We start from the raw sequence: 26204 nt of genomic DNA on the forward strand, positions 1-26204 counted from the left end.
TGAAACTGGGTCCCTAGTGCTGTGAGGCAGTAGTCTAACCACTGAGCCACTGTGCCACACCCCCCGCTATGACATCATTTGATCACAAAGTTTAAAATTTTATATTTGAGGTATTGGTGGATCAGGTGACAATACTGCCCAATGAGCATAGGAGTGATGCATGTATGGGAGACTGCAGGTTATAATGTCTGTAGCAGAGGTGTGGTTGAGTTAGGGTTTGTGGAGCATTGAATTAGTCAGGTCTGAAGATTTCTGGTTTCAGGGTATAAACTTCAATTTTCATTAATCGATGAGTTGGTTCAAGGCTTCCTGAAGAGGGGATTGGGACGGCATGGTGGCTTAGTGGTTAGCTCTACTGCCCCATAGTACCAGGGACTCAGGTTCAATTCCAGCCTCGGTGACTGTCATTCTCCCCACACCTGTGTGGGTTTCCTCTGGGTGCTCTGGTTTCCTCACACATTCCAAAGATGTGTAAGTTAGATGGAGTGGCCATGCTAAATTGCTGTACAGTGTTCAAGGATATACAGGTCAGGTGGATTTGTCATGGGAAGTGCAGGGTTACAGGGATAAGGTAAGGAGGTGAGTCTAGGTAGGATACTCTTCTAAGAGTTAGTGTAGATTCAATGGGCCGAATGACCCTCTTCCAAACTGTAGGGATTCTATAAAATGGGGTGATATTGTGAAAAAGTTTGGAAAGCACTGTGTTGGTGCTATAAATGAAACTGTATAAATTTCAAAATGTGACTGTACTTGCCAAACCAATGTATTCGTTCCATGATCTTGATATTCACAATGAACTGGAAAAAAATTGATGCACTCAAGGATCTGGGAACAGCATTTGGAAGGACTGAAATTATTCCAGAATGATGCTTAATTTTAAAAGTGAGTCCACATCATCTGATACTGTCACATTAAAAGCAATACTGTAATATTATTAACGTTTATGTGATGCGATTGACTTGTTATGTTAAGTATAGATCTGCTGTTCTTACTCAATGCCTGGCACTCTATTGCAAAATTATCACATGCAGTTTGTTACCAAACTTGAACTAATTACCAAAGAGTCGACAAAGCAATGCTTTTTTGCAATGAAGAACACCATGTACCAATGCACAAATGGCATTATTTCTATTTTTAGACAGAATGTTTAGCAAATGTTATATAATGTCAGCACTCCACTCACCATATAACAAGAGCAAAATGGTGTGATATGTTATCCTCTGCACACTTTTCTCCTTCAGTGCAGTAAAGTTTTGTTCCTTTGTCTTCTATCCTATCTCATTTTTCCAACCCCGCAAAAATGTGACACTGTTTACTTCTTGCAGATCCTTATTCATTTTGCTTTTGACATTAACTGCTTTTTGATTAAGGAAATCTCTTGTTTTATGTTGTGACTCTTGGCCCTTCACCTGAAGCTGACAATATATCAAATGATCAAAAGATGCAAACATTAACTCTAGAATGTTAAAAGCAAAATGATTCTTTCTATAACCATTCTTTGCATTGCCACAATTTGATGGGGAATGAATGAGAATGGAAGGATCACCCTTCAGAACAAAAAAAGACACTCAATTCCAAGAATCAAGTAACCCAACAGCCAATATTTTGCTGGTTTTTTACATGATGTTGAACTTGTTATTCAAACCCTAACTAACAATTACTTTTATGATTCTGTACTGACCTCAGTCTCTGCTAACTGGCTTTCCATGGTGTAAAGAAAGGATTTGAATTGCCCTTATGTTGTTGTATTAACCATACAGGGTAAATGCTATTGCAGAATTGCAAACAGGTAATGCTCCTGGCACGTTTATCAAATGATCACCATTGTATCAATTCTAGGGACAAGCACTTTTCAATAATGCCTTTGTTGTCATCGAGGGAATCCAGTGAGGAGCAACCAAAGAGCTTTTGAGAACCATATGTTGCCAGAGTATTTGGCCAGGTCCTCTACTGTGTAGGGTTGCACGAGTGTAAGATTAGAAAATAAGCAATACATTATGACTGAAACAAGAGGATGCAAAAATAAACAAATGCAGTTACTTTATTGCTCTATAATTTTGCTTGCATATTTGAATAATAGGAAGTATGCTGAAACACATGTTCCCTGCAGCCATTATAATCAACTGACTAATGGCCATTAATTAGTAAATTCAAGATAAGTGGACTATTTGGCTATAAATACTAATTGAAATGAATTACAAAGAACTGCAGTTACCTAAATTATAATTAAGGAAAGAACAATACTTAGATTGTAAACAAACAGTAGCATGAATTAATAGGAGCCGTCATTTAGTAAAGTATGTTGCAGGACATTGTACCAAGCTACAAATGGAGGAACACAATGGCATGATTGTTAGCATCTTATTAACTGTGCTGCTAAAAATGTATTAAGAACCATTGTTAAGTCTGTGTGTTGGCAAACAGCTGAGGTCAACATAGCAAAGCATGAGTGGACATTTTGAAGATAATATTTTCAGGGAATCCTGTGTTAACATTCAACCAGTCTCGCTCACCTTGAAAATGAGGTGATAGTTTTTTTTCTCTCTATGTGCATAACTTTAGGCTTTTGTGCCACTCGTTTGTCCAAGTATCTTACTGTCTATCTGCTACCTTAAATATTGTCCCAGTTACTGGAAGTCACATAAAATTACATAGAAATTCTAAGAGACACAGACGATCTAGTTTTAAAATGCCACTCTCACTTCCTTTATCAGTCGTCTGAATAATTTCTGCTCCTTGCTGTGTACGCTTTCCCCCTCACCCAGTCTTCATGGCCATTCTGCCCCAGATTCTCTTTCACATTGTCTTCTTGCTGCCTTTGTTTGTCACTATCATGCTTTCATGGTGACTTGGAATTTTATATTTTCTTGTTGTTGGGAAAAAAGAGAGAGATAGAGATAAAGATTCAAGCTCTCTATAATTTGTACCTGTTCGTTGGATGTGAGAGTCACAGGGCTGGCCCAGAAATTATTGCCCATTCCTGCCCTTGAACTGAGTGGTTTGCTAGGCTATTTCACGATGTGCATTGTGGGTCCGGAGTCCCATGGGCCAGGCCAGGTTAGGATGGCAGATTTCATTCCCTAAAAGACATTAATCAGCCGGATGACTATTTACAATGACTGACATTGGTTACATGGTCGCCACTAAACTATTACTTTTTTAACCCAATGTCTACCCTGGTGGAGTTAGAACCTTTTGTCTGGACCCTGGATTACTAGGTCAGTAGCATTACCACTATGTGACCGCATTGGTCAGTGCATTCAGTATAGGAGTTAGAATGTTGCAGCTGTACAAGACATTCGTTAGGCCACTTTTGGAAAACTGTGTTCAGTTCTGGTCTCTCTGCTATAGGAAAGATGTTGGTAAAACTTGAGAAGGTACATATAAGATTTACAAGGATGCTGCTGGGGTTAGAGGGTTTTAGCCACAGTGGGAGGCAGTATAGGCTGGGGCTATCTTCCCTCAAGCATCAGAGGCTGAGTGGTGACCTTACAGAGGCTTTTAAAATCATGAAGGGCATGGAAAGGGTGAATACTCATTTTTTTTTTCCCAGGGTAGGTGAATTTAAAACTAGAGGCCAAAGGATTAAGGTGAGAGGGGAAAGATTTAAAGGGACCTAAGGGGCAAACATTTCATGCAGAGAGTTGTGCATGTATGGAATGACCTACCAGAGGAAGTGGTGAAAGTTGGTACAGTTACAACATTTTAAAGGCATCTGGATGGGTCCTTTAATAGGAAGGGTTTAGGGGATATGGGCCAAATGCTGGCAAATGGGACTAGATTAATTTAGGATATCCGGTTGGCACGATGAGTTGGACTGAAGGGTCTGTTTCCGTGCTGTACAGTTCTATAACTCTATGAATAGGAAGGTTTTAGAGGGATATGGGTCAAATGCTGGCAAAGGAGACTACATTAATTTCAGATTTCTGGTCAGCATGGATGAATTGGACCGAGGGGTCTGTTTTCATGCTGTACAGCTCAGTGACTCTATAACCGTTTCCTCCTTATTGTAGTCACAGGCATTTTATCTGTTTTCCCTTTCTCCCTCACAGTCTCAACACCGTTGTGTCCTATTCTCCTTTTCTGTTACTATGCCACTTTTGCAGTCTCTCCACCACATGGCAATTTCAAAGCATTTAGTTTTATTTCTTTTGAGACATCAATAAATCTCTCATGACATACAGAGTCAGAGCTCACGCAGTCTCACAAGGATGGCACCATGCTCTGTAACACACAGTGCCTACATTTTCATAAGCCTTCTGAGACCATCAAAACAAACGTGTTTCCTTTAAGAGTAGTCATTTCTTCAAAATGTAACTTCCCTGTCACAATTCTGTAAATTAATTACCTTAATTATCCCATGCTTCTCTAATTACTCATTCATTTATCCTGAATTCTGGATCCTTAGAGTTTTTCTTTTGCTGGTAATAGACTAACTGGTGTCTCATTACCTTGTTTATTGTGTTTCTTTTCAACAAGAATGCTTACATCGTGACAAAGTAATTTCAGTGTGACAGTCAACGGAGACAGACAGAAGATGGCATGCTATATGCACCCTTTCCTTAATATTCGTAGAAAAATCCAGAAATTTCATTTGAATGAGTTGTTTATTGCAAATGAATGCTTTACTTCCTTTGTCCTCAAGGACAACCACTGTAATTTTATGGAGCAAGAAATGAGCCTCCTTAAAAACCATCTCTAAATGACAACATAGCTCCTTTAACCCAGCCAGCACTGATTTTATTATGCACTTTGAAGACAATAACAGAATTCCTTCGTTTCATAGCAACAAGAATGCTATTCTGTAAATTAATACGGATATAAAATAACCAAAGCAAAGGAAATATTTTTAATGGAATAGAAATGTTATGTATTTAATCTTCTGCATATGGCAGAAAATACTACTTGGACTTTCAAAGAGTTTTATATAAAGATAGCCTTGTATAGAATACAATTTTGTACAGGCGTTTAAGCAAGAAATCTCGCAAATATATTAACATGCAAGTAGAATTATGACATTGAGACAATGTACTTTTTCTTCCCTGCGGTCTGGAGGGAATGATCCTCTGCCCCTCATATTTATATCAGATGAACATAACTCAAAACATATTAAAAATACGTCACATTTTACATTCAACTGTCTTTTATATCATGAAAGACGCCTTTGCATTGTTTCTTCCACAGTGCTTAGTACCTTTCAAAGCAATTCTGACTTGATGTTTCATATTCTTTTCATATCAACTGGGTAAACAGAAAATATCACATGCATCTTTTCTTTTCGAGGTGCAGAATCTCCACAATGTCGTTTCCATGGGCAATTTGTTGAACAGATTCTCAGGATTACCATAGATTTATCATCAAAAAAACACTGGCATTTCTTGGTCTTCCCACCCTGGCTCCTTTGATCCAATCAGCCCATTTATAATTTATTCCCAGATTACACAACATAGAACACTACAGAACAGGAACAGGCTCTTCAGCCCATCCTGTTTGTGCCAACTATGATGTCAGTCTAAGCTAATTCCATCTGCCTGCGCATGATCAGTACCCCTCTATTCCCTTCCTATTCATGTGTCTGACTGCCCCAGCAGCAGTGGGCAAAGTTGAGCTGCTCTGTCTATAGTGTCTAAAATAGCAAGCTCCACTTGAATACCTGCTGATACGCAAACCAGATGAATGAAACAGAACTGAGTATCATTGTGGAATGGCTCCATCTGTGGGAGATATACATTATCAGGGTTATAGTTATCAAGTAGGTTCAAAATAAACAGATAATCTAAGTCCCCCTGAGATTTGCATTTTTCCTGATTTAGCTTTCACCAGTTTCCTGTGTGGCTTTCAACTTATGCAGTTCCTGCTTTTACATTTTGTCTTCCATGTCCTCCATCTCTTAACAGTCTTCTGGCACCGTTTGTGAACCAAGTCAAGCAGGTGACCTGATTTCAAAGTTCTACCAACATTGCTATGTACGTAATTGGCAAGAGCAGTGTGGCCTGAATTGTCTTCTTGTATTACCTCCCTCCCTACGGGGATGGGACTCCCCACACTGTGGCATATCTGCTTGTTGCCTGATTGGGCTATGACTCTTGCCCACCTCTCCATGCCACTGCAACTTGGTACAACATTACACAGCATGGCACCAGTTCATCTTCAAGCATTCTTTTTTGCTTTAGCTGTCTAGCTGTAAGAAGCGAATCAAACTATTTGTTAAGCTTCTGTCAATTGACCTGTTCTTTGAAGTAAGCCGCTGTTTGTTTCTCAATGATAATGCTGAAAAGGACTTTAACTGAATGCTAATTACATCCCCCTGGTGTACTTTCTTTTCATGGTGGCTTGTCAGCAGGTGGATGAGTTAAACTTGATTCGCTCAGTCCCATGTCTTAAGATTCCACTGCTTTCAAACCTGACCCGGGTGAACACAAAACAAATTAAAAACTGGTGTGTGCCCTGCAGAAAATCAACCCTGAAACCAAACAATCCATATGCCCAGGTAATCATTTTAGCATTCACTTCCCTAAACGTGTCACTTGTTTAATAGTTAGAAATGAACACGAATAAGGAAATTTAGTCCGAACCATGAGACTTATTTGCATCATATTATACTCAGCTCTCGATCTCAGGATATACATTCATCACTTGTGCCTGTGGGGTTCAGCTCCATCAAATCCTCCTTCGAGCTCAAGCCAGAAACAGCAGAGGATGGGAAACACTATTTAGAGGTTGGTGAGCCAAAAATGGAGTGGCTGGAATTGGGAATGATTGAGAAGGATTGACAAATGTTTAGAGATGTGGTTTCAGGCTGATAAGGCGCAGGAATGATTGAAATCAATGGGCTAGCGATTGGAGAGATTTGAACAGAATGCACAGATTTTGAAGAGTTGTGAACAGGTTGCATGGAGCTTGAAGTTCGCAAAGTAGATAGATTTGCACCCACAGTAATCAGGGGAGAGGTGCTGGCACTTATAGATGGACACAGGGAGTGACAAGGGCTTGGCGACGTTGAAAGGTTGAGATTCTGGGATGCTAATGTAGGCCGTCCAGAAGGAGAAGAAGCAATGGAGCAGCCATTGTTCCGTGAGACTGACCGAGCAACATTTGGAGAGCCTGCTACAGCTTGAGTAGGAACTCGATTCAAATCTGAATGATGCACTGGGCTCTTCCCCTGGTCACCTGGAGGTATTTGATAATGAAATGATGCCACAGGACTTGAGGCTGTATGGAAACAGTTGGCTGTTGGATGGTGAAGCTCTACATCCGCTGTCCTTTGGCATGATACTGTTGTCCTCATAGAGCTCCCTGAATAGCATGCTGTGGTTGAAAGATTATTGAAGTTCCAAGAGCTGGGAGTTCTCGTGTTTTGGCTGTGCTGAGTCCCAGTGATTGTCCCAGGCTGTACGTGCACAGCAGATGGCTGTAAAGTATATGAGCATCTTGGTTGCCATTCAACCCCAGTGCTGTTTGCAGAAGGAGTTGAGGATGAAACCATGGAGACAACATAGGGGGAGCAGTTCATTGTAGGGGTGTACTGCGGAGCAGCCAATTGCCTTTGAAGAAGGTGCATCATATGATGAAGCTCTTTGGCAAGCTGGGATACTTCCTGATTCAGATCATTCATCTGTAAATAGACAAGACATGTTCTTAGCAGCTGAATGATTTTTGTTGCAATAGTTTCAAAGATAGCATTATACTTCCTGTGGTAACAGATGTTATTGAAATATTAATGCAGGTTTAACATTTGAACAAAGTGCCAAAATAAAATTAAATGTGGCTAATAGATCTTCTGAGTATTATAGGAATGCTTAAGGCATATGTACTGGTCTGGAGAATTACATCTTTCAGAGCTTTTAAACCTTTTTGTGAAGTGTGCAGCAGCAGTGTGCAATAGATTGGTTACTCCACAAAAAAAAACAAACTGAATTCAGGATAAGTCACTACCTCAATCAATTTTTATACAAATTTATTTCATGAATGCTTTCAGTAACACCAGAGATGCTGCTCTGAGATTAGACATACGGGGACAAGATTTAATTCACACTTCCCCAGGGTGCACAACATCATTGCTTTAGTGACTTAACTCCATTCTGCAAAATAACATGTGGTAAATTAGAACAGTCCGTGCTCAGACACCAGGCATACACAATAATAATAGCTGCCAACAGAGTGAATTCCTCTGGGGCAATGCCACAGAACAGGGGATATCCTCAGGAGGGGAAAGAGAGAAAATTGGCAAGAAAACGTAATGATACTAGAACACATGACATTTCATATAAAATAGATGTCTTTTATGACGGCAACTAAATAGCAGAGACATTGTCCAAAGATTAGGAAATGTCTGGGAATAATCTTCTCGCCACGCACAAATCGGAATACAACAAACTCTAGTTTCCATGTATATTTTGGAGAATTCAGCAAGCATCCATGCTTGTACGCCTTTCTGCGTAAATGCTACTAATGATTTCTCCACAGGACTTCATACGTACAGCTGCTATCAAACAAATGGGAAATGTCAAATTTTCAAATTGTTTTCACTGTGTGGGTGTAATTGTTAAATGTAATTAGTGCAGTGAGCTAGATACTGCAGGACACTGTTCATTTAAGTTCTTTACCTTTTGTCTTCTGGACATTCTGCTTTTTCACATTGCCCTAAGTGGCCAACGCTTTTGAGCAAGCGCTGGAATACAGACTAGGCACTTCATCATAACAAACGTGATAGCCCCTCAGAACAAAGATGGTCTTGCTCACGGCAAGAACCTGCAGTGAAGTCTTTTAACGTGGGCAGGCTGCTGCGCTCTGCTACCGTCTGGTTGTAGCTGAGCAGGAAAGTCTGCCTGCCATGGCATTATGGACCTGACCAGAGCCCCTCAATATATTTTAAGAAAGTAGCCTAGACCCTAACGTTTTTCTTATTTTAAAGGTAGACATGAAATGCCGTGATCCAGATGCAGTGCACCTGGCCAAACCATTTGATGTTAAGCAAAACATAATTTATTTAAACACTACAGTTAAGATACAAACAAAAGAAAGGAATTTAGAACAACTTGACTATTGGACATCTTAACCAAAAAGTAGATACAGTAACTCTTACTAATTAACTGTTCCAGTACAGTAACATCCTATAAACACGGCCCTTAGCAAAAAGACAAATTCAGACACAGATTCTAACATGCAACTCTCCAATCCAAGTGGGAAAAAACACATGATAAGAAGATTTGAAGAGAACAGCAGCTAAGAGACATTCACTGAAGCTTCCAACTCTTTTGAGACCCCAAGCAGCTTCTGCTCAAAACTATTACCTAAAAATTTAAAAAAAAGCTAGAGAGCCTGGTCCGAGAGAGCTGGCTATTCCCAGACTGCTTTCATTATTCCAACTTTAAAAAAGAACCCCAAGACTTTACAAATTGTTTACTTGCCTAGAGACAGCTCAACAGCTCTGCCTTACAACCTGTCTTCAAAAAAAGGGTGAAATAACCTCACAAAGTGATAGCATTGTCACAGTAGGAGTATAACTATGTGTGTCTGAAACTGGGGTGGTGGGAGAGAAGTCTGTATAATGACCCTCCGACTCAAGGACTCAGACCTTGGAAAGAACAATCTGTATTTCTTTTCTGAACAGCAGTTTGAATTTTTGGTCCATTTATAGCAACTTTTCCTTCTAGTTTCTGTGAAACCTGAAGTTGCAAAAGAAGAAACATTCGAGATGGGCAGCTATCCTGTTTGAAGTGATACAGTGGACAATTTATTACAGACAATTCAGGTGTGATAAAACTCGGAAAAAAATCAGAAAGACATCAGTGTTTTCCACATACTTTACCTCCTGGTTAAGTCTGCTGATGTTCCGTTTTATTTCTTGTGCCTCAGCTGCTGCAGCTGGATTCACCTGAGATGCAACTGTCAACAAAAGACAGAATCATTAAGGGAATATGGGGACAGCAAGGAAAAGGATTAGAGAGAAGGCCAGAAAAGTTTGCATCATTAAGTCCGAAAGAACTGGAGATATTTGTTTTATTTTTAATTTGAACTTGAGAAATGCTTTGGATGAGTTTCTGGGTTGATGTAATTATTTATAGAGAGAAAGATCTTAGGTAGCTGAATTGGACCCATATGCATCATTGCAGGCATTGATTGCCAGACTCCAATTAGCTTCACGTACCATTGTCCCATATAGATATGACTCAAAAGTTTGGAAGTAATTAATTTAAAGTTATTGATGCTTTCTCCAAATGTTTTCAAAAAAGAAAAGGAAGAGTCTGAAATGGTAATGCGGATCCCACTTCCACCAGAAGCAGATGTATCTTCGGTCATGAAGCTGGATAAAGTATCAGAAATGAGAGAGAACTGGCTAGGGAAGCTGAGATAACACAATGTGAAGCTGGGTGAACACAGCAGGCCAAGCAGCATCAGAGGAGCAGGAAAGCTTGACGTTTCGGGTTGGGACCCCTCTTCAGAAAAAAGCTAGGGAATCTGATGAGTTACACTGTCCATTAAAGGACCACGGGCTGAGCATAACCCAATCCTGCCCACCTGGATAATGCTCCCATAGCCACAGAACCACATATCTCTGGGAATTCTGACAGGTTGGAAACACAGAAATAATAACATATAAAATTCTGTTGATGTTATGCCAAAATACAATGCTTTTGTGTAAAATTGTTCTGTCTGCTGTTTTAATGCCACTTATTCTAATATCTCCACTGAAGTCATAGTCTTAGAAATGCATTAAGCATTCTTCCACGACTGCCTTCCCCAGTAACTTTCAGACTGAAGGGCATGCTTCAATATAATTTGTCTTTTGAATTAAAGCACGAGGAACATTCAAATCATAGAGATAGGTTTTAGGAGGTGCCCCTGAAGCGTATTGTTACGGATTTGTGGTTGATAAACTGCAACTTAAAATTTAAGGAAAAATAATTCTCCAGTCAAACACAAGAATAGTAAATTCTTCTCAAGTTCAGCTGTTGATCAGAGATTATGGCAGCAGTAATTCTGGGCTATTGACATCTGTATTTAAATTATCTGAAAAGCAGCCAAGACTTGACACATGGATACTGGGATGATTACTCCACCGACTGAGTTATCGTGAACTGACTGCCACAGTCTTTGAACTATGATTTGACAATAATAGTAGAAGAATTTTTTTTCGATCACTTTGTTGTGAATCTTGTATCTCAAAAGCCTGTGAATGCTCAGTCATTAAGTATATTCCAGTTAGCTCAGATGGCTGGAGTTCGGTGAAGAATATTGTCAACAGCAAGGGTTCAATTCTGTACAGATATATGATGACACCTTGTACAATCAGGTGCTATATAGAGAGAGGAGGGAAGGTAGGTAGAGTTGAAGTATGACAAGCTCAAAGGGCCATTTGGCTTATCCAGTTTCTATAACTTATGTTTATAAGGCCGTTCACCAGAGGAACCAGTTGTAGCTTTATAGGACTCCATATTTAGAGGAAGAAATTTCAAATTCAATAGATGCAATCTGCTAGCAAACAGCAATGCTGCTTCAGAAGCCACAAAAGAGATGTTTCTATCATCACCAGCTGGAAGATTTAATAGAGAAACGTTGATGTGGGCAAAACCCCATGAATAACTGCTCATAGGCCATGGCTCTCTCACGGGAAGATGTAGAAAGCAGTGAAAGGACCAAGCAAGAAACGGAAACTGTGAAAAAGGACAACATGAAAGGCCCTATTTATTGATCTGGCAGCTGAGCATGTAGTGGTGTATAAAATCAGAGGGTTACTCTAATATAGATAGATAAGGAATTGCTAAGAGGAACCTCAAATGGAACACAAATACTAGTATAAAATGAATTGGCTGCATTGCCTCTTCCTGTGTTGCCTGTTCTATGTTATTGCTGGAGGGTTGGGAGATGTCTGTCCTGCCTTTTTGTTCTAGGTGTGACATGTGCTCCTGCTGTCAATAAAGCAACAGCAACCTCATAAACTGGAAGCTTGGGGCTGTTTACTTTGTTTTCTCTAGAACACTTCACTCTAGTCAAATGTTGCTTTCAGAATTATTCAAATGTAAAAGCAAACAACCTTAAAAGAAACAAAATATTGACGAGGAGACACAACTGAATCAGGCTTATGCTGAATGGTATGTTCTTCCACTAGTCTTTTGTATTTTTTAATCCCATTTTGATGCTAATAACATTTTAAGTTAAAATTGTACTGTAGCCTGGGCTTGCACACATAAGACAAATGAATGGTTTTGTTTAATTCCTGGAAGATGAAGCAATGAACACAATGTAAAGTGATAGGTGATGCACTATACATTGCTCATCATTCCTGTGACTACAATAGAACCTGCCTTCAGAAAACAATATGATATGCATTCAAACTCCAAATAATTTTCTTTCAACCAATGTAATTTATATTCACACACTGTACATAATGTTCTTAGAGAGTGTACTGTGAAACTTTGACTTATACCATGGTTTTTGATAAGGCTTTGTGTCACCGTTGTTCATTGTTAGTATTTGATAATATTATAGCAATTGTATTGTTAAGCAAGTAAGGTTTTAATTCATCATTGATAAGCTGGACCAAGCTATCCATGACTGGAATTTTATGAAATCTAAACCAGTGGGAGAAGATGGGAGTGTGGTGGTCTAATATGGGGTGAGATGATGGGGTTGGGGGGGGCCGGGGGGGGACAACGACATTGTCTGTTGGCTTTAACTGTTGGCATTTTACCACTGGCATGGTGAAGGAGCAAGATATCTGCCTACTCCAGGCCAATTGAGGCCCACAACAATTGATATTTTAACAGCATTGGATGGTGACCTATTCACACTTTGTGAATCACCAGGCCCACCCTGGGAACCTCCCTATGCAGTCAGAGAGTAGGCCCTCCAGATCTGACATCCTGTGACCTGCAGAGGACCTCCTGAGCACCAAAGGCTGCCCTGGTTGGAAGACCCCTTCCCTCACTCTGACCTAATGGTGGAAACCTCTCAATAGCTGTGGCTTTAGAATGTGGCTCCATTGAGTTGCAATCCAGGATTCCTGGTTCCAGAATTTCCCAGCACTTGTTGCATTCCCAACACAGTGAGTTTCTACCTGTCCTTGGTGATACAAAGATCTCCGGCTTCAGTGCCATGAAATACAAGTATTGGAGCATTCTGTGTCACCTGTCCATTGTGGAAAAACTTGCAAGGCAAGTTTAACCACAAGTCCATCCAGAAATGGTCATCGCACAGTGTCCTTGACAGCCTGCAGGAAAAGGTGACGGTTGATCTTATCATGTCGTTACCTGAACAAACAGTCATAATCATTGGGAAGAGCGCCTCAGCACCAGAACTTTCCAAAAAGCACCAACACATTGCTTGGCTGGTGGTGAGAATGCCACTACTTGTGAGATTTTTCATGTGCACACAAGTGATCCAATGAACAGTCTCAAAGTGAGGGCTTTGACTAGTATTTGCCCACACTGCTTCCTTGGAGTCAAAAATTTGCTGCTACCCTTCAAGACTTCAATGCAAAAACCCAGTGTAATGTTGATGCCAGAGATAATGGGAACTGCAGATGCTGGAGAATCCAAGATAGTAAAGTTTGAGGCTGGACGAACATGTTGATGCCAGTTTGCTTATTGACACATGATTAAGAGGTCTAAAATCTCCTCATTGGAGGAAGGATGTTCTGGCTATGAAGCAAGTACGAAAGGTTTACTGGACTGATTCGTTAGGACTACGTTCATTAGAATTTAGAAGAACGAGGGGGATTAAATAGATGTCCACAGAATTCTAACAGGACTAGAAAGGGTAAATACAGGAAGGATGTTCCCAATGACCAGGGAGTCCAGAACCAAAGGGTGCAGTTTAAGGAATCACACAGTCCAATTAGGACTAAGATGAGGAGAAATTTCTCTTTTCCAGAGAGTGGTGAGCCTGTGGAATTGTCTGCAACAGAAATCCATTGAGGCCAAATCACTGAATGTTTTCAAGAAGGAGTTAGATACAGTTCTGAGGGTTAAAGAGATCAAGAGATATGGGGAGAAAGCAGGAACAGGGCACTGAGATTAGACGTGATTAGGTTAAATGGCAGAGCAGGCTCAAAAAATTGGCCTACTCCTACTCACATGTTTTATATTTCTATGTTTTGTGACAGGTACTGACATTAATACAAGAAATTACAAGGTCTTTGCTTGGTAGCTTTATGAGGAGGTCAGAGAACAGTGTAATGCAACAGTTATGGGATAGCTTTTGTTTTTGATTCTTTCTGGAGGCTAGGGATCTCTAGGGTTCATTTTTTCTCTGAGAAACTGCAAACCATGTTCTCGAATGCAACCAACCTGACTCCATCAAACTCACCAGAGAGGGTTTAAAATGGCCACCCCTTGGCAAGGTCAGGAACACTGCATGCTTGGCTGGTGGTGGATTTATTGGAGGAAGGATGTTCTGGCTATGAAGCAAGTACGAAAGGTTTACTGGACTGATTCGTTAGGACTACGTTCATTAGAATTTAGAAGAACGAGGGGGATTAAATAGATGTCCACAGAATTCTAACAGGACTAGAAAGGGTAAATACAGGAAGGATGTTCCCAATGACCAGGGAGTCCAGAACCAAAGGGTGCAGTTTAAGGAATCACACAGTCCAATTAGGACTAAGATGAGGGGAAATTTCTCTTTTCCAGAGAGTGGTGAGCCTGTGGAATTGTCTGCAACAGAAATCCATTGAGGCCAAATCACTGAATGTTTTCAAGAAGGAGTTAGATACAGTTCTGAGGGTTAAAGAGATCAAGAGATATGGGGAGAAAGCAGGAACAGGGCACTGAGATTAGACGTGATTAGGTTAAATGGCAGAGCAGGCTCAAAAAATTGGCCTACTCCTACTCACATGTTTTATATTTCTATGTTTTGTGACAGGTACTGACATTAATACAAGAAATTACAAGGTCTTTGCTTGGTAGCTTTATGAGGAGGTCAGAGAACAGTGTAATGCAACAGTTATGGGATAGCTTTTGTTTTTGATTCTTTCTGGAGGCTAGGGATCTCTAGGGTTCATGATTTCTCTGAGAAACTGCAAACCATGTTCTCGAATGCAACCAACCTGACTCCATCAAACTCACCAGAGAGGGTTTAAAATGGCCACCCCTTGGCAAGGTCAGGAACACTGCATGCTGGCTTTCTATCCGCACCCATTTCCCATGACAGCTAAGAATGTCGGGAACTAGAATGGAGACAGGAATCCTGGAAATGATTCCCACCTGCCAGGATCATCAGATTGGTATGAGGTATCTGTAATATGAACAGGTCTTGCATTATTTTGTGTGCAAACCACTTTGCATCAGTGCAAAATGGCAATACATCAGCAAATTAAGCAAGGCATTTGTTTGTATTTTTGTTTTATACATTTAAAAAAAAATTAAAAATTTACAAATTTCACAGAAAGATAACACCAAAACTCATCTACGTTTCAAAACACAATGGAATATGCCCATTGTCATTTTTTGTCTCCCGTCGCAGCCAACTAACTTAAAGGAAAGCACTGGTCTAAAATAACTTCTGCTTTGTACATAGGGCAATCATCCACTGCCTATTTCCCAGCAGTGATTAAATTAATCAATTAATTAAGTGAATGCTAACAACATTCAAAGTGGATGCTTCCCTCTCAATGACAAGCTATCTATTCTTGCTGGGAAGTAGTCTAGAGATTTACAGCTGCTTTTGTTGCAATGTCTGGCTTTTCACTCCTGTCACACACAAATCTAAAAGTTCTGCAATTTTGTCCATCACACCAAGGAGTCTGGCTGCTCACTGTAGCAAGATAACAAAATAGCTTCTTCATGAATGCATTTAATGCACTGTTCATTATGTTTGAAGTCCCAAGTTGGAAGATTGAAGTGCTCTTAAACATTAATCTCTTTCTAAAGTCTATTTATTATTTGCAGTTTGTAACTAAGTAGACTACTGTTCAAAAGGAGATAAATTACTGCTTCAAGTAATTAAGTTTCTTCCATGCTTTCTCTTTTAGAGCTGGGGTAACTAGCCAATAAGTTAAGTTGAGGTGAGTGGACTCATGGTTTTATTATAATATAAATACATGTGCCCATCTGTTGTGGTGTGGTAGTGGTGTCTCTAACTCTCGGCCAAAAGCTCTGAGTTCAAGTCCAATATGCCCTGGAGGCAAGTCATAACGTGTCTGGAGAAGTTCATTAAAATAATAAGTGTGGTTTCTGTGGTACAGTGTTAGAGTGTCTATGTCTGGGTTCAAGTCTCACCTTTCCCAGAGATGTGTCATAACATGTTTGAGCAGGTCAATTTAAAAATACAAGTGTCTCTCAGTGCTGGTTGTCTGCCCAGAGGGTGAAGCTGAGAGTTAAGCTATAACATTGAAATAAGTTAATTAACATAATAAAGCTGGTAGGATCGATGCTACGTTAAAACTGCAGCATGTGCTACCATAATCCAAAGCAACCACATCTGAGGTAAGTGTCTGCAGCTTTAGCTTGGAAGTTTTTGGGCTGGATGCTGAGCTACATATCAAGGAAGGGCAATGTTACCTGGATGCTTTGTTTCAAAAGGCAGTCTCACCCCTTGGTGGGAGTTTCTCACAGGATGCAAAGCAGCAGTGATAATGTGAATTACAATGTAGCTTGGAAAATTAGAGATGCACATGGCAGAGGCAATACAATATTCAGAAGGCATTCCAAGTGAAAAATAAACTAGATGAACCTAATTAGCATTAATGTTGTAGATGACAATTGCTTGGTTTTGTTGAGCAGGATTTTGAGAAAGCAACTAAGTGATGAATAATTTTAGACCTAGTATTGTGCAACGAAAAGGGCTTATTCATAATCTTGTTGCAAGGAATCAATTAAGAAATAGTGGTCACTTTCTGATATCATTTTACATGAAGTTTGAAAGTGGTGTAGTTCAATTAGAAGTTGCGGTCTTGAAACTAACGAAGAAAACTTTGAAGTTCTGAGGGACAAATTAGCTATTGCGGTTTAGGGAAACAGTATTAAAATATATGCAATAAACAGGCAATCAATGGCATTTAAAGAGGTGGTACATAGCATACAACTAAAATATATTCTTTTCAAACAAAAAAGTTGTTTCAAATGCAGCTAACAAAGGAAATCAAAGAGAGTAATTTTAATTCCAGACATTACCATGCTTGGAATTTCATTTTCTGGCCAGAGTTACCTCCAAATACTGTTTTAACATGAGTGAATCTTTAATTCTAGATGATAAGATTGACTCATTGTTAATGTCCAAGCGATGGGGACATTGGAATGTTGAAAATGTAGCTCCCTGTGTGTGAGGAGTTTAGGAAAGGCAAATTTAACAAAGGGGTGGGCTTTTCCTTTCTTCGAGGAGGAGGAGAGATGGATGACGTAACTCTGTGCTGGAGTTTAGCCACACTCCCTTTTGTTGAATCTAGATTAATACTAATTAACCCATTCTGCTTGATGTGGAATGGATGGAGTTTGTTTGTTTCTTTTAGAAGTTGGAGACACTGAAGACTGAACCCGTTTGCAGAATTTAATGTCGCAACAAAGTGATGGATAAGGCACCCTCAACCCAGCAAGCCGTTCAACAATAACACATTTCAGTGTTGGGGAGGCATTATAGAAATATTAATCTGTAGTTAGTGTCAGGAATCTCGAAATCATAGAATCTGGGTACACTTAAGCATATCATGACAAAAACTAAAAGACTCACATGCACTGGTGTTCTAAAACATTTAATTGGAATAAATACCTGAAAATTTAAAGGGATTCTGAGAAATCATAAAGTGCATAGGCACAATCTCAGTCGTTTCAAAGCATGACAAGGGTTGGTGACTTTATAGGAATAACAGAATATTGAATTTGGGCAAATGTACAGAAGAGATTTATCAAGTATCTAGGATGCATCATCAAGTAGCATTAAAAAAGTGTGGGTCATCTTAGAGAAGGAACAAACAAAGAATGTTGTGCTTGAATCAAACAGAAATGTTTGACTGCTATTTTAAAATATTATAAGATTATGTTCCATGGATTACAAATCTCTATAGATCTCTGGAATTATATATGGTGGCAATAATTAAGTTGCAAAATTGGATGAGATGAAGTAATTAAGGGTGGAATAAAAACTGAAAGAACTATAGATGCTGTAAATCAGGAACAAAAACAGAAGTTGCTGGAAAAGCTCAGCAGGTCTGGCAGCATCTGTGAAGAAAAATTAGAGTTAATGTTTCAGGTCTGATGACCCTTCCTCAGAACGGTCCACTGATGTAAGTGTGCAACGGTGAATGTTACCTTCTTCTCCTCTTTATTGATTGACGGAATGAGGTAGCATTTATTGCCCGATCCCTAATTGCCCAGAGGGCAGCTTAAGAGTCAATCACATTACTGTGGGTCTGTAGTCACATGTAAGCCAGACCAGGTAAGGATGGCAGTTTCTTTCCCTCAAGGACATTAGTGAGCCGGGCGGGTTTTTCCCTGATCATTGGCAATGGATTCATGGTCACCATTAGACTGTTAAATCCAGATATTTATTGAATTCAAATTCCACCAACTGCCATGGTGGGAGTTGAACCAAGATCCCCAGAACATTATCTGAGTCTCTGGATTGCCAGTCCAGTGATAATACCACTAGGCTATTGCCTCCCCTCAGAGGTAACAAACATGAGATGGTACTAAACCATGAGCTGAAGAAGCAGTCTCAGACATGTACACCTACTTGGCAAAAGGATTGGTGTGGCCTTGTAAAGCACAAAAACATAGTTCAAATGATAAGACACTGACACAAATTCCATAGGGAAACTGACTTTAAACAATGAAATTAGTGTTAGTGAAATGGATGTAAAAATAATTACAATCAAAATAAGAAGTGTGATTGACTATTATGTCAAAATGTTACAGAAATGAAAAGAAATGGACTTTGGGAGGACGATAGTGAAAGGGCCCATTTGATCACATACAGATACCCCGTCTTGAGCATTTGTATGAGTAAGCCAGTAGGTGACATTGCCATGTGTTAGGACAGTTAGTGTATGTGAAAAAAGGCTGAACTAAGACTCAGGTGGTGTAGGAGTCTGTGGTAAGGGAACCCTGAGAAAAATAAAAAGCAAGAAAGCATAAGTTGAAGGTAAGTTTGATGAACGTTAGAGCTGTATTGTTTGATCCCATGTATATTGGAGCTCAAAGGGGGTACCTGCATATGAAGGTAGTTACCACTTATTGATACAGCCATTCATAAAATTGGCAAGGACTGAAACATACTGAAGAATCATCCTCAAGAGGGATACAAATGAAGTGAGCTGGAGAAATTCCAAGTCCATGTATGATGTTATTTTACTGTTATTGGATGAAGTGATCTGTGGATGGGGAACTGGAGGATTAAAAACCCACAAATTAAGGATATTGCTGCTATTAGTGTAAGCATGAAAACGCTAATCCTCCTCTTAGTTTTGATCCCATTGGAAGCAGAAAGGCACTTGGCACGACTTGTTGGTTCCATCACAGCGTTGACCTTACATCAGCGGTGCAATATGTATTTGAGAGCTGGTCCCCAAAAGCTATTGTTTTGGTTAATCTGATGATATACCCTATTGTATTGTTTGTACTGATGATAGTTATTTTCATTGTAGTTTTAGTCGTCTAGTGTAGGTTTGTAGTCTCTTATCGTACATTCTTGGGAAGCTGTTGCTGATTTGCGTCTGCAACTGCAATTGTAACATGCACAGTCAAATATCATCAGGGATGGATTGTATAGGATGGGCCGAAGGGCTAAACATGTTGATGATATGCAAAGCCGCATGACCGTGAATGAGTCCTGTGAACATTCCTGCACGTGCTGAGAATGGCATAATCAAAGTTGCTTTTCTGTACTGTTTTACGTACTGGCTGTTTGTGACACTGTAAAAGAAAGACAGTTTCATAACCAAGTCATCGAACTTCACCTCGGACGAGGATCGTGAACAGTGCCGGGAACAAACCTAAACCTCCAAACCGCCGTCAATTGAGGGGTCCCTGATGTGCAAGAGGGCGTGAGGCTCGTTGCTTTGTTTTCCAGACTTTTTATATTTGTTTGTGACTCAATAAATGTTCATATTTAAGGAAGTTGTTGTTGTCGAGCCCTCTCTTAACTACATTTAAACGAATCCAAGAAGAACTGGTTGGGATACACTCTGTGATCCAAGATGGGGGGGTTGTGGCAGTGGTGGGGTGTAGGGTGCTGGGGGAGAAAAGATGTTGGTAGTTCAGATTAAGTGATTGGAATGTGAGAATAGCAGAACAATGGTGTGTCTAACTGCCAGACCTGAAAGAACAGACAGTCCCACTGGGGTTGGGGGCGGGGGGGCGGGGTGGGGGCAGTGGGGTGGGGGAGTTGAGGGGGCTGCAGGGGAGAGAGGGTAACAGAAAACGAGAAAGCTACAAGAAAGAGAAGAAATCAGAGTTTGAAAATGTTGAACTCAATATTAAATCCAGAAGGCTGTAAAGTGCCTAGTCTAAAGATGAGAATGTTGTTCCTCCAGTTTGCGCTGAGATTCAACGAAGGACAGACAAGTGGGCAAGTGAGCAGGACGCTGTGTTAAAACGATCAGCTATGGGAAGGTCGGGAACCTGCTTGCATGCAGACTGGAGGTTTTGCACAAAGCTGCCACTCAGTCAGTGTTTGGTTACCCTAATGTAGAGTAGGCCACATTGGGTGCAGCAAATACAATAGGAAAGACTGGAGCAGGTACAGGTGAAATGTTGCTACACCTGGCAAGACTGAATAAAGATTTTTTTAATCAATAAAGTATATTTTTGAAAATAACAAAAATAAGGTACTGCACCACAATGTAGCTCAGCTGGTGGTGAGAAGGCACTACATGTGAGATCCTTCATTATGCCTGGACTCTCCCTACTGCCATCAGCTACCCTCAAAGTGGCGGCTGTGGGGTGAGACGGTGGTAGAGAGTGCCACACGTCTCCCACTGAAATGTGCCTTTGTAAGGGTCTGAAGATAAATGCAATGGTTCCTGTTGATGTTAGTCCCATGCAGCTCTGTGTTGCAGGACTCTGCTCTGTGGTTTGTGTTCCCTGGGACTTACGTCGAGACAAATACCGATTGCATCTGGAGGACCATCAACTGGACAAAAAGCTGAAAAACGTTCTTTGAATCTTCCTGAAACTTGTTGGTCTTCCAGACCAAGGAGTTGACTCATCTGAGTGTTCCAGACAGATACATTCCAAAGACCAGGGCTACATGCTGAGAGAAGCGCCAAGGCGCGGTGGGGAAAGACTACTGCCTCGTGTCTTTCCTGCAATATTTAATGGGGCCTCATTCGGTGGTCAGACCCTCTTGTTTCTTTCAATATAAGTGTACACAAGCAGTGCAAAAGTAAGAAATGCTTTTGGCCTTTGCAATTGCAGGGATTGTCAGATCCAAGGCTTGTTTGTCTTGATATGCAAAGACTATACTGAACTGTTCTAGTCCCTGTGTATGCATATAAAGTTTTTTTTTATGAATAAAGCATATTTTTGCAATAAAAATAATTGTTACAGTGCCTTTGTGAGACTGCACCTGGCATATAGTGCACGAATTTGGCCTCCATGCTGAAGGAAAGACATACTTACCATAGGGGAGTGCAACATATGTTTATCAAAATAATACTTAGAAGTAACAAGGAGGAGTGATGAGGGCAGAGCACTGGATATGATCTATATGGACTTCAGTAAGGTGTTCAACAAGGTTCCTCATGGTAGACTGGTTAGCAAGGTTAGATCGTTTGGAATACAGGGAGAACTAGCTAGCCATTTGGATTCAGAACTGGCTCAAAGGTAGAATGGTGGTAGAGGGTTGCTTTTCAAACTGCAGGCCTGTGACCAGTGATGTGCCACAAGGATCAGTGCTGGGTCCATTGCTTTTTGTCATTTACATAAATGATTTAAATGTGAACATAGGAGGTATGGTTAGTAAGTGTGCAGATGACACTAAAATTGGAGGTGTGGTGCACAGTGAAGAAGGTTACTCCAGAGTACAATGGTATCTTGATCAGACAGGCCGATGGGCCAAGGATTGGCAGATGGAGTTTAGTTTAGTAAAATATGAAGTGCTGCATTTTGGAAAGGCAAATCAGGGCAGAACTTATGCACTTAATGGTAAAGTTACAGGGAGTCTTGCTGAACAAAGAGACCTTGACGTGCAGGTTCATAGTTTCTTGAAAGTGGAGTCGCAGGTAGATAGGATAGTGAAGAAGGCATTTGGTACACTTGACTTTAATGGGCAGTGCATTGAGTAGAGGAGTTGGGAGGTCATGTTGTGACTGAACAGGACATTGGTTAGGCCACTTTTGGAGTATTGCATGCAATTCTGATCTCCCGGCTATAGGAAGGTTGTTGTCAAACTAGAAAGGGTTCAGAAAAGGTTTTCTAGGATGTTGTCATGAATGGGGGGTTTGAGCTATAGGGAGAGGCTGAATAGGCTGGGGCTTTTTCCAATGGAGAATACAAGGTTTGTAAAGGCATGGAGGGCCTAGACAAGGTGAAAGGCAGGTGTCTTTTCCATAGATTGGGGGCGGGTTCAAAACCACGGAGCATATTTTTAAGGTGAGAGAAGAAAGATTTAAAAAGATACGAGAGGCAATATTTTTACACATAGAGTCATCTGTGAGTGGAATGAACTTCTAGAGGAAGTGATGGATGGGTATACAGTAACAACATTTAAAAGACATTTGGATGGGTACACAAATAAGCAATGGTTGGAGGCATATGGGCCAAGTGCAGGCAGGTGGGAGGAGTTTAGATTGGGATTATGGTCAGCATTGACTGGTTAGACCAAAGGGTCAGTTTCCATGCTGTATGATTCTATAAATCTATATTCGATACACTTTTGAAAATAATTTTTGAAACTGCTTTCCTTCTTTTTCAAGAAACTCATCCGAGATTAGAAAAACTTACTATACAAAAAAAAAGTTGCCTCTCCTCCTTCTTTAGTTCTTTTGCCAAATACCTGAAATCTGTTTTAAGATGTTTGCCTACTTTTTAAAGAAGCAAATTATTTTTTCCAGCTACTTCCCACTTGAGTGAGTCAAAGCCTAGGACTCTTCCAGTGCCTAAACAACCAGCCACAATGATTTATTTACATCTAACTCTCATCCAGCTCTGTGTCATCTGCAGACATTTAATCTCTACATCCAATTTTTTGAAATAGATTACGGATATCTGAGCCATAAAATAATTGCAGTGCCCCTATATTCACAGTCTACTAACCTGGAAATGTACAATTTATTCCTTCTCTCTGTTTTCTGATAGTTAACCTGTTATCGATCCATCCCAAGATATTTTCTTAATCCCAAATGCTCTAATTTTATTTACCAACTTCCTATTGATAGCCTTCTAAAGTTCTGGATATATTACATCCATCAGTTCTCTCCTATCTGTTCTGTTTGTTACATTCTTAAAAAACTCCAACTGCTTTGTCAAAGGGGATCTCCAAAAAGGACACATTATTGATTATTTACCGGCTGGCAAGAACTCTATGTTTACAAAACCTATATTTAAAAAGAAATTGCCATCCAATGTCAACATTTCCAACTTCTCCATGTTGCTACAAGTTCCATGTAGAGCCCATAAGGGGCTAGTTTCACCTTTGGAGATCATGACAACAGAGCTTAATCCTACCCTCATCCTTGCTTCTATCACTCCTTCCATGCAAAAGCATTGAAGTACTTCAGAATCTTGGCACATTATTTCTCCCCAGACCAAACAATGGAAGTAAATTCTGATGTCAAGAATTATGAATAGGGGCAGGCAGGAGATTGAAGCCAGTCTAATTGAGTTGCTAAAGGAGTCAAATGACCTACTACTGCACGTTCTTCATGTCTCTCATGCTATCCAGATTGATAACAGCTGACCTCAGTATTCAGACAAGAAAATCAATTCATTTTAACCTCAATACAACACATCTGGCAATAAGTCTGAGGGTCAACCACATTTAGCAAAGTTTATCCATGGAACTGTTTGAGTGGAAATTAATTTAGAGATTGTAGGAACTGCAGATGCTGGAGAATCTGAGATAACCAGGTGTAGGTGAAGAAGGGTCTAGGCCCGAAACGTCAGCTTTCCTGCTCCTATGATGCTGCTTGGCCTGCTGTGTTCATCCAGCTCTATACCTGGTTACGTGAGTGAAAATTAATCTCCTTTAGGGATACAATAACAATGAATGGAAAGCAGAAGGTTAAATACTACACTTCTAAAACAAAAAAAACTGTAATGTCCCAAGATCATGAAGGACATCTTGACATCTTGAACTATTTAATAGCTCATGCACTGCAGTGCAGAACATTGTAATTGCTGTTGTAATATAGGAAATACGGCAACCAATTTACATACAGCAAGCTCCTTCAGATAGCGATGGATGATTATTTCAGTAATATTTATTGGTGATAAATACTGGCTGGGATATAGTAGAATTCCCCCTGCTCTCACTTGAAAATGTCTTAGGATTACTTACAACCATCTGAAAGGGCAGACAGGATCTCAGTCGATCATTTCATCCAAACTTACAAAAAAAATTATTAAAACTAATCTGGAGCCTGCAATTTCATTTTCATTTCAAGTTTCATTTAGCCGCAATCATTAAAAATTCCAAATTAGCCCTGTTACAGCCATTACATTTCTCAAATCTCTGTTGCCACAAGATACAGAGAGCTGATTAAATTTATTGTCAAAGGTTTCTCATTTACCACAGTTGTTTTTATTTCAAAACATCCATAATACTTGAAAACATCTGTTTTCATTTTGTGTAAAATTACATAATATTTGTTGCCAAAAATGGGGGCCCAGTTTAAACTTTGCTTAGTGATGAAAAATTAGTTTTGTGAATGAAAATAATAAATTTGCATCACAAAAGCAGAGAAATTAAATATACGAAGGACCTTAACAGGGCAGTTACAGAAAAATCATTTTCATTGGTGGAGAGTCCAGTGGGCATAATCTTAAACTGACCATGAGGCCATTCAGAAATGAAATAAGGAAGTACTATTTCTAGCAATGATCTCAACATGCTGGTGCCCCAGTGCCACACTTTGACAGTGGGCATTTTTGGAGAGGTACATCAGAATCCATATGGCAGCCAATGAGGATCGTGAAGAGCCTTGGTAAAGGCAGTTAAAGGATGACACTGGGACTTCTTACTTGGCCTCCAGTTTCCCAAAGCAAAGGAATGGATGGGATTTAAATGCCTGGTGGTGCCAGGCTGGGAAGCCTGTGCTCCAGCCAGGTCCACCCTGCCTAGATGGCAGTGTAACTAAAGACAGTCCTGAGATTCAAGAGCAGGGAACCTATAGCAGAGGTAAAGTAGCCTAGTTATTCCTGAAAAGTGACCATTTGCTCATTTGTGGTTGAGTTTGGCACTCAGAAACCTAGCTTCTTGCACAAGGGGATACAATCTTTCCACATCTACTCCGTCAAGTTCGTTAAGAATCTCACATGCTTCAATTAGGTTGACTCTCAACCTCTAAACTCAAGTTCTAAATTCAAACTAAATTCAAGTGAATACAGGCCTATCCTATTCAACCTCTCCTCATAAGACCATTCCTCCATATGTGGGATCAACTTAGTGAACCTTCTCTGGATTGCCTCCAATATCATTATATCTTTCCTCACAAAAGGAGACCACACATTTCCCACGTTCAGTAATGAATATCATTCTCAATGCATGATCAAATCATCGCTCCACGATATGTTGGGAATACACTGACATTATGGCAGTGGTATAACAATGATTTCTGTACCCCTCCAATTCTCCTCTCCCTCACACCTTCCATCCTTGTATAGTGAATTGGATAAGAATGATTTCTGTTTACATGTACTGGTTTCAACTTCTCTGAAGGCATGTCACAACGGATAAGTCAGTTTAAATAAATATCCTCAAGAGAGTATTGGGTGATCATTTGGATAGAAATAATGTGCAAAGTTATGGGGGAAATCAAGAGAGTATCAGGAGGTGATGATACTCATTTGAAGAGCTGGTACAGATATGATGGGCTAAATGACCTCTTTCTGCATCGTAACATAAGAACATAAGAACTAGGAGGAGTAGGCCATCTGGCCCCTCAAGCCTGCCTCACCATTTAATAAGATCATGGCTGATCTTTTTGAGACTCAGCTCCACCTACCCGCCCACTCACTGTAACCCTTAATTCCTTTACTGTTCAAAAATTTATCTAGCCTTGCCTTAAAAACATTCAGCAAGGAAGCTTCAACCGCTTCACTGGGCAGGGA

General features: G+C 40.1%; 1 protein-coding gene across 2 annotated transcripts in view; it reads right to left on the reverse strand.

Moving 5' to 3' along the window:
- Positions 1 to 4734: 4734 nt before the first annotated feature.
- kcnh4b (potassium voltage-gated channel, subfamily H (eag-related), member 4b) overlaps positions 4735 to 26204 on the reverse strand; it is a 185631-nt gene continuing 164161 nt past the window's right edge. Inside the window, exons 15-16 of one of the 2 annotated variants that reach the window (XM_048560266.1) lie at positions 9812 to 9888; positions 4735 to 7615 (exon numbers count right to left, since the gene is read on the reverse strand). In XM_048560266.1, coding sequence (XP_048416223.1) covers positions 6710 to 7615; positions 9812 to 9888 — 983 coding nt within the window. In that variant the 3' untranslated portion in view covers positions 4735 to 6709. The remainder of the gene's footprint in view (positions 7616 to 9811; positions 9889 to 26204) is intronic. The other variant, XM_048560268.1, reaches the window with a different exon arrangement.

The sequence above is a fragment of the Stegostoma tigrinum genome, chromosome 31, assembly GCF_030684315.1.
Source record: "Stegostoma tigrinum isolate sSteTig4 chromosome 31, sSteTig4.hap1, whole genome shotgun sequence".
Lineage (NCBI taxonomy): Eukaryota > Metazoa > Chordata > Chondrichthyes > Orectolobiformes > Stegostomatidae > Stegostoma > Stegostoma tigrinum.